A 10,000-nucleotide genomic window follows, 5' to 3' on the forward strand; every position below is an offset into this window, starting at 1 on the left:
TGGGTGTGCTGACGGGCGCTCAGCTGTTCTCTCTGAATAAGGATGAGCTGAAGACGGTGTGTCCTGACGATGGAGCGCGAGTGTTCAGTCAGATCACCGTCCAGAAAGCGGCTCTCGAGGTGATTAGCCTCTTTATTCACCCTCCTCTCCTCTCTCCTCATCCCTCTCTCCCTTCACCTCTGCTGATGTCTCTGTGCGGGGTTCCCATGGGCCTTCGGATCCTTCAGAGTTTGGGAATCTGGAAAAAAAATTGGATAGATACACGCAGATCCAGACCCTCGAAAGTGCTGGAATTTATCCTGTGCGAGAAGCTTTCTGGAAAACATCTGTATGATTCCCTCCGCTCTGCTAATGTGTTACTTCGCCGACACCTCGTGGCCTATGCGTACTAGCTTGCTTGATTTACTCTAGTTACGCGTAGTTTACGCGGTACGATAAGTGTTTCCCGCGTGATGTACTTTGTGTAGTCCGTTGCCATGACGTTCACGCGCACGAAACTACTACGAACCTCAACGTTTCAGAGATACTGCGAAACACTGCAAAAATAGTCTCAGTAACATCCATGCAAAAGTTTATATCAGATCATTCTAGAATACAGTAGAAGATGTAGAAGATGTAGAAGATGAACAGTGCAGTAGAACAGTAGTAGATGATGTACCGTATATTCTCCAGTTTTATGCAAAACAGAAATACGACAAACAGAATATCAGATCTCTGTCATGTGGCCAAAAATAAATGCAAAAAAAGCTTTTCTGCACAGTTGTAACTAAACTAAACTTGAATTGTGCTCCTCATTAATCCGTGATTTGAGGGCATTGGATCTGGAAAGTCCTTGAATTTGCAGTTAGCGAGGAGTGGGAACCCTGTGTGTCATCATCACATACATCACAACCCTTCCTCAGAGTAACCGTGTCCCTGACGTCCGATCCATCCGCTGGTTAGCTAAACTGGTTCTGCTCAACGCTGGCGAGTGTCGCTCTGGTTTTTCTGTGGTGTTTTTACTGTCTGCAGGTTTTCTTCTGAGCCTCCCGTGATCTCCACTCGTCCACGTTCCTCTGAAGGTACTTTAGCTGATCGTAGTGAGGCTATGAGCACAACAGCAGTATTGATACATTCTTCACGGAACGTTCGTCTAACGTTTTTTTAAATGTTACTATTTGTTTCAGAACGTTCAGATTCAAAAGTAACGTTCCATAATGTGTGAAGAATGATACAATGTTACTGTTCCCGTAACGTTCACAGAACCAAGAAGAAATGCTTTAAAAACGGCACATTCTGGACATTCAGAAAAAACATTTCCTAACTTAGTAAGAACACGTACTTCTGGTGCTCTTCACGTGTCGGTCGAAAATGACAGAATTAATGTTTTTTATTTAGTCTTTTTAGGGGATTTTTTTATACTAAATTATATTTACGCTGTATTTACAATCCATTTATTCATTCTTTGAGCATAGACCTGAACATTTCCACCTTACACTGGTAAATCTAGAACGCTTTAGAAAGACAGACTGAAGTTTGATCTCTTTATAAACACCACACTCGGCAGATTATTGCTGAAGTAAAGAAAGTTTAAAAAGTGAACTTGTGAAAAAGTAAAAGAATTTTACATGTATTGTTATGAAAAATGCACAAAAATACTATTTTAAATTTTTATATGAAATGTATATTTTCAAAATCACATTTTACTCTAAAACTGCAATAAATCAAAGCCATAAATGTAAGCGAGTCGTGTTGCAGAAGCGAGTCTGATATCTGATAGATGATCTCTCAGTGAGATGTTGTTCGGCTGCAGTAACGAACGCTTCCACTAGAGGAGATTCGTCTCGTTCATCATCTCTGACCGCGAGGAGCTCAAGTGTGAATATTGTTTACAGGATCATTAAACCTGTTCAGATCATGATCATGATTTATGTGTGTGTTCACACAGCAAGAGCCGAAACCTTTACCAAGTTTCGTACCATTCCGATTAAGAAAAAAATGATAAAAAAACTAAACGAAAAAAACTAGACCGTAGAGCACCGGAGGGTTATTAACTTCACATAACTAACTTTAAAAATATATTCACATTGAAATATGATACTTAATAATCCTCAATAACGTAAGGGATTTTTACATGCAAATGAACTTCTGAAACTGTATTTGAAATTATAGAAGCAATAAATAAATACTCAAGTCAGATTTATTTCTATAACACTTTATACAGTACAAAATTGCATTTCAAAAACTGATTGTTGATCAATTCATAATTTTTGAAACTAACTGAGTTTCAGCTGTAAAGCAGCTCTTTATTCTCATCCAAAAGTCTGTTCAACTGAATATTGCCTAATTTTCTTTTTTTTAAGTCTGTTGGAAATGCCGTGAGTTCACTTGTGTAATTCAGTCGATCTGCTGTCTTACTCCAGTCATTTCTCCATCAATCATTAGTTTCTACATAGAGTTAGAGTTTACTGGTGCAGTGCAACACATATTCAGTCACTCTCACACCTCGACTAGTTGAACGTACAGCCGCTGAGACTGTGTGTGTGTGTGTGTGTGTGTTCCCCTTCCAGCACATTCTGCTGGTTCACTGTCAGTGAGATATCGGTTACACTTTACAGTACGGTTCATTAGTTAACATTAGTGTATTCACTAACATGATCTTACCATGAGCAAGACATTTGTTTCAGTATTTATTAATCTTTGTTAATGTTAGTTAGCTGTTCATTGTTAGCTCATGTTAGTTCACAGTGCATTAGCTAATGTTCACAAGATTTTAATAAAGTGTCAGTATATGTTCAAATTAACAAATACTTAAAGATTAATAAATGCTGTAGAACTGCAGTTAAATTATTAGTTCATGCTAACTAATGTACAGTCGTCAACATGTGAAGTGGATCCAAACCTTTCATCAGAGTTATACACGACCTTTGAACTCTAGCCGTTCTAAGAACAAACTTTGATGAACGTGTTTGATCCTCTTCAGATGTTGGCGACTGTAGTGAACGAATGAACCGCACTGTAAAGCGTTACCGAGATTAAATAGATTCTGTCGTAGTTTCAGGAACAGACGCTTTTCCCAGAATCCCTTAGTTTAAATGCTGAACCTTCATCGTCACTCACTCATTTCTGCCCTTCCTCTCTCTCTCTCTCTCTCTCTCTCTCTCTCCGTCACGCTGCAGGTGTTTTGAGGTATGATCTTGTTTAAATGAGTGTGTGTTGTGACGTGTGTGTGTGTGTCTCACTGCTGTCTCTCTCTCTCTGTGTGTGTGTAGACGAGCTCGGGCTCGGAGTTGCAGGAGATCATGAGGAGGCGGCAGGAGAAACTGGCAGCGAGTGATTCTGGCGTGGAGTCCTTCGATGAGGGCAACAACCTCTGACCTCTGACCTCTGACCTTTTACAGGACGCCGCGGAGCGCGCTCAGTTCGCTGCCATAATGCGCCGCCGCCAAGAACTGTTGGACCCGTCCGATAACGGCACCGGCTCGGACGCGGACGAACACGCATGACGTAGAGAAACGAACATCGCAGAAGTGTGTAGTTTAGTGCCATCCGGTTCTGCCTTCATCCCGGAAGACACTCAGATATACTTATGATCATATTTATCCTCGCAGAGAAAACTGTAACAGGACATCAATATTTTGGAGCAAATGTTGATTTGATCTATTATTCACTACTTGAACTTCAGTCAGATTATTTACCCGCCGCTTTTGAATGTACGGGGAGAATTATGGGTCAAGCTTGTAGATTTTTTTTATTTTTATTATTATTATTATTATTTACTAGCAGGATAATATTGTTTTGTACTGAATTGTACTGCCAAAAGAGAAGCTTTATAAATGTAATGGAAATGTCAGATTCATTGTTTGAGTTTCACAAGGACGTTGGGCCAAAATCCTGCAGTCTCGTTCTAGTGATGATGATGATGCCATCAAACCTTCAGAAATATGATGATTTATACGCCACACGTTCAGTCTGTGAATATTAAGTGTGTGTGCAGAATAAATGGAATCATGTGACCTGTGTGTGTCATGTGTGATTGAATCAGTAGGAATCGAAACGAGCCATGATCTGATGTTGGTCTCTGTGTGAGGAGACATCTCACCCTTTAACCTTGAGTCAGTCTTCACTATAAATGAGAGACAACGAGCTCTGATTGCGATCACATCATCAGTCTCGGTAGATAATCGTCTGTTTCGCGCAGGAAAGCCTTGGTTCAAACCCCACCTTTGCTTATGTTTCATCATTTACTCAAGCAAACCATAAAAGCTCAAAACACTGATCAGTGAATCAGGAGATGAGGAGTTGTGTTTTCATCATGATGGCCTGTGTTCAGATCCACCACTGCTGGTTATATTCACCAGTGAGAGGCGGGTCATGATGGGTGAGTGGTTAAACACACGATCTTTGTGTGCGAGGCTGCGATAGAGACACGGGTTCGAGTCTCATCTGACTTTAACTGGTTTATTGTAGAATCCCAACAGTGATATATGAGTTCCAGCAAGTAAAAGCCAAGAGATCTGTGGCTCACAGGTATGAGCGCTGCCTCACAGTTCAGAGGTTCCCGGTTCGAATCCCGGTCAGATCTCCAAGAAATTAACAAACGGAGCGATTGGTGGAGAGGACAAGAGGGTGCAGGAATGAGGAGGATCCTGGTGGAGCAACTGGTTATCCAGGAAATCCAGCTGTAAAATTGTCGAATTGTCTCAGAACTGGATATTACTTATAAGTACACATTTGACGTAAAAGATAACCACTGCTGGTTATGGTCCGAGAAATCCCCAGGGGGAGGAGTTTGGATATTCCCTCCCCCTTCGTTTCCAACCGTCTAGGTACCTCCTGATCCGATCGCTTCTGACGCCTGTCTCGGATCATGATCAGGAGACCGTTCCTCAACGCAACCACACTTAAGTGTCCAGGCCGGTTTCGAACCGGGATCCTCCCGGCCAGGGAGAACAAGCTCAACCCACTGAGCCACTGGAAATTCCACATCAACACTTCTTTTTTTGGGGGGCATGTCTTTTATATTTTGACAAAACCAGTGAAACTAAAGCATTTTAACAAAGAGTGGGATTCAAACCCGGATCATCCACATGATGGAGCAACGCTCAACCTACTGAGCCACTGGAGCTTCCACTCTTTCTTCTCTTTTTTGGGAGGCATGTCTTTTTTATTTGGACAAAACTAAAGCATTTTTACCGACAAGAGATTTGAATCCAGATTCTCCACGTTGAGGAACAACGCCCAAACCACTGAGCCACTGGAGCTTCAACTCCTTCCATTCTTTTTTGGGAGGCATGTCTTTTTTATTGGGACAAAACTAAAGCGCTTTTAACGACAAGAGATTTGAACCCGGATTCTCCACGTTGAGGAACAACGCCCAAACCACTGAGCCACTGGATCTTCCACTCTTTCCCTTCTTTTTTGGGAGGCATGTCTTTTATATTTTGACAAAACCAGTGAAACTAAAGCATTTTAACAAAGAGTGGGATTCAAACCCGGATCCTCCACATGATGGAGCAACTCTCAACCTACTGAGCCACTGGAGCTTCCTCTCTTTCCTCTCTTTTTTGAGGGCCATGTCTTTTTTATTGGGACAAAACTAAAGCGCTTTTACCGACAAGAGATTTGAACCCGGATTCTCCACTTTGAGGAGCAACTCCCAAACCACTGAGCCACTGGAGCTTCCACTCTTTACTTTCTTTTTTGGGAGGCATGTCTTTTTTATTTGGACAAAACTAAAGCATTTTTACCGACAAGAGATTTGAACCTGGATTCTCCACGTTGAGGAGCAACTCCCAAACCACTGAGCCACTGGAGCTTCCACTCTTTCCCTTCTTTTTTGAGGGCCATGTCTTTTTTATTGGGACAAAACTAAAGCATTTTTACCGACAAGAGATTTGAACCCGAATTCTCCACGTTGAGGAGCAACTCCCAAATCACTGAGCCACTGGATCTTCCACTCTTTCACTTCTTTTTCGAGGGCCATGTCTTTTTTATTGGGACAAAACTAAAGCGCTTTTACCGACAAGAGATTTGAACCCGGATTCTCCACTTTGAGAAGCAACTCCCAAACCACTGAGCCACTGGAGCTTCCACTCTTTCCCTTCTTTTTTGAGGGCCATGTCTTTTTTATTGGGACAAAACTAAAGCATTTTTACCGACAATAGATTTGAACCCGGATTCTCCACTTTGAGGAACAACGCCCAAATCCCTGAGCCACAGGATCTTCCACTCTTTCCCTTCTTTTTCGAGGGCCATGTCTTTTTTATTGGGACAAAACAAAAGCGCTTTTACCGACAAGAGATTTGAACCCGGATTCTCCACGTTGAGGAGCAACTCCCAAACCACTGAGCCACTGGAGCTTCCACTCTTTCCTTTCTTTTTTGGGAGGCATGTCTTTTTTATTGGGACAAAACTAAAGCATTTTTACCGACAAGAGATTTGAACCCGGATTCTCCACGTTGAGGAGCAACTCCCAAACCACTGAGCCACTGGAGCTTCCACTCTTTCCTTTCTTTTTTGGGAGGCATGTCTTTTTTATTGGGACAAAACTAAAGCATTTTTACCGACAAGAGATTTGAACCCGGATTCTCCACGCAGAGGAGCAACACCCAAACCACTGAAGCTTTTCTTTTTTGGAGTAGTTTTGTTTCAATTCATCAATCAAAGTAACACATTTTTCACCATGAAAGTGAGTTTCGTACCGGGATTCTCCACGTTAAAGAGAGACACTCAAATCACTGAGCCACCGGAGCTTTCAGTCTCACATTACTTTTTTGGAGCCATGTATTTTTATTTGGACAAAACAGGTGAAACCAAAGCATTTTACCATCATGTGAGATTCAAACCCAGATTCTCCACATGACGGAGAGTCGCACAGACCAATGAGACACTGGCACTTCTCCTCACAAACTTTTCTTTTAGGGGGAGTTTTGTCTTAATCATTCAGAACCAATAAAACGAATGAAATTCCTATCATAAGGAACGACATGAGAGTTGAAACTGGATTCTCCATATGATGGAGCGACGCTCAAACCACTGAGTCCCTGGAGCTGACACATTCAACACTTGTTTTTTGGGGCCAATTTTGTCTTGATTGATCATTCAGAGACGATGAAAGAAAAGGTTTTGTCATCTCAGAGGTGAGATTTGAACCATGATTCTCCATGTCGTAACATGAACCTTCAGACCACTGATGCTTCTTATGAGCTTTTCTGTTTGGGTGAGTTTTGTCTCAATGTATTTTTTACACCTCAGAAGTGAGATTTGAACCAGGTTTCTCCATAAGGAGTGAGGCGCAGGCAGATGAGATTCTTTTAATATTGTCTTTTTTGGTGGGTGTTTTGTCTCAATTCATCATTCAGAACCAATGAAACCAAGTACACATCAAATTCCCCGGTGTTCATATGCGAACCACTAGCAGGGTGTTAAAGTAACACTGAAACAGTGTTAGAGTTCATTTAGATACTATGGTGATTAATTGAGTGATGACTGTTTGATTATTGAAGACACCTGATGATAACGAGCAGAATCACTGAAGGAAAGAGAAACACAAGAACTACAACTGATTCCAGCCACAGCCTTAACTTAAATCATCTGAGAAGACATTAAATCTCTCTTATTACAAACCAGACTGACTTTATTTCTGTCATTTGTCTACAGCTTTTTTTGAAAATGAACAGAGGTTTAGGGGTCAATGTTTTATTGAAAATGTTTGGTCACCATCATGGAGGTGAGTGTTTCCTTTAGTTGGGCAGTTTGACACTTTACTATTTATGTAAGTTTATGGTCTTTGTAACAGCATTTACCAAAACACATAAGTTGTTGCAAAAGAAGCAATAAGCAAAAATGATCAGCTGATAAAGTCTTCATCATCATAAAAAAAAATGTTTGACTGAACTCATCACTGACCAACCCTAGTTATTATGTTTTCAACAGATTTCCACCACAAAAAAAAAAAATCTTGCCATAGACCAAACATTCTGAATTTAGATTTTTTTTAGACAAAAATCAAGTGTGATTTCAGTGGAGAATCTTTCCCCTTTCGCGCAGGAAAGCCTTGGTTCAAACCCCACCTTTGCTTATGTTTCATCATTTACTCAAGCAAACCATAAAAGCTCAAAACACTGATCAGTGAATCAGGAGATGAGGAGTTGTGTTTTCATCATGATGGCCTGTGTTCAGATCCACCACTGCTGGTTATATTCACCAGTGAGAGTCGGGTCATGATGGGTGAGTGGTTAAACATACGATCTCTGTGTGTGAGGCTGCGATAGAGACATGGGTTCGAATCTCTTCTGACTTTAACTGGTTTATTGTAGAATCTCAACAGTGATATATGAGTTCCAGCAAGTGAAAGCCAAGAGATCTGTGGCTCACAGGTATGAGCGCTGCCTCATGGTTCAGAGGTTCTTGGTTTGAATCCTGGTCAGATCTCCAAGAAATCATCAAACAGAGCGATTGGTGGAGAGGACAAGAGGATGGAGGAATGAGGAGCAGCCCTAGTCAGGATCTCGGTGGAGCAACTGGTTATCCAGGAAAACCAGTTGTAAAATTGTCGACTTAGTCTCAGAACTGGATATTACTTATATAAGTACACATTTGACGTAAAAGATAACCACTGCTGGTTATGGTCCGTGAAATCCCCAGGGGGAGGAGTTTGGATATTCCCTTCCCACTTCGTTTCCAACCATCTCGGTACCTCCTGTCAGATCCGATCACTTCTGACGCCTGTCTCGGATCATGATCAGGAGACCGTTCCTCAACGCAACCATGCTTCATTGTCCAGGCCGGTTTCAAACCAGGATCCTCCCGACCAGGGAGAACAAGCTCAACCCACTGAGCCACTGGAAATTCCACATCAACACTTCTTTTTTTGGGGGGCATGTCTTTTATATTTTGACAAAACCAGTGAAACTAAAGCATTTTAACAAAGAGTGGGATTCAAACTCCCAAACCACTGAGCCACTGGAGCTTCCACTCTTTCCTTTCTTTTTTGAGGGCCATGTCTTTTTTATTGGGACAAAACTAAAGCGCTTTTACCGACAAGAGATTTGAACCCAGATTCTCCACGATGAGGAGCAACTCCCAAATCACTGAGCCACTGGATCTTCCACTCTTTCCTCTCTTTTTTTGGGAGGCATGTCTTTTATATTTGGACAAAACTAAAGCATTTTTACCGAAGAGAGAGATTTGAACCCGGATTCTCCACGCAGAGGAGCAACTCCCAAACCACTGAGCCACTGGAGCTTCCACTCTTTCCCTTCTTTTTTTTGAGGGCCATGTCTTTTATATTTGGACAAAACCAATGAAAATAAAGCATTTTACCCCAAAGAACAGGATTCGAACCCTGACTCTCTACATGTCGGAGTGAATCACAGACCACTGAGCCACTGGAGCTTCCAATCAACAAGCTTTTCTTTTTTGGAGGACTTTTGTCTTAATCATTCAGAGTCAATAAAATTAAAGAACTCCTTTCATGAGGAACAGAATGAGATTTGATCCCGGATTCTTCATGTCAAGAAGCGACACTCAGACCACTGAACCACTGGAGAGTCTTCGCTTTAACTTTTCTGTCTGGAGGGAGTTTTTTCTCAATTGGTCAATCGAATCAATAAAACTGAAGCATTTTTCACCGCAAAAGTGAGGTTCAAACCCGGATTGACGCTCAAACCAGGAGAGAACATGCTCTACCACTGAGCCACCGGAGCTCCTCATCACAAGCGTTTCTGTTTGGGGCAGTATTGTCTCAATCATTGAACTCCAGATTTAAAGCTTGTTTTCTTTGGGGCAATTTTGTCTTATTTTATCTCTCACACCAATAAAACTAAATAATTTTCCACCTCAAAAGAGAGATTTCAACCTCCATGTAAAGAAGCAGCACTGAGCCACAGTAGCACGTCCCGTAACCTCTTTCTGTCATAGAACAATAATTTTAAAAAACGTACTTGTTCTCAATAGCGAGAACAGAACCTGGATTCTCCACACGAGGGCGACACTCACGCCTCTGACACTTTTACTC

At 41.7% G+C, this 10,000-nt stretch overlaps 1 protein-coding gene across 3 annotated transcripts in view; it reads left to right on the top strand.

Annotated features, from left to right (window-relative positions):
• The window catches only part of eps8a (EGFR pathway substrate 8a, signaling adaptor), a 41,740-nt gene extending 37,745 nt beyond the window's left edge, over window positions 1-3,995 (top strand). For all 3 annotated transcript variants that reach the window (XM_082166953.1, XM_082166955.1, XM_082166954.1), the window contains exons 20-21: window positions 1-119; window positions 3,252-3,995. The exon at window positions 1-119 is cut by the window's left edge and continues 14 nt beyond it. In XM_082166953.1, the coding sequence (XP_082023079.1) occupies window positions 1-119; window positions 3,252-3,356 (224 nt within the window). In that variant the 3' untranslated portion in view covers window positions 3,357-3,995. The remainder of the gene's footprint in view (window positions 120-3,251) is intronic.
• Window positions 3,996-10,000: the final 6,005 nt, after the last annotated feature.

The sequence above is a fragment of the Leuciscus leuciscus genome, assembly GCF_965113295.1.
Source record: "Leuciscus leuciscus genome assembly, chromosome: 4".
Classification (NCBI taxonomy): domain Eukaryota; kingdom Metazoa; phylum Chordata; class Actinopteri; order Cypriniformes; family Leuciscidae; genus Leuciscus; species Leuciscus leuciscus.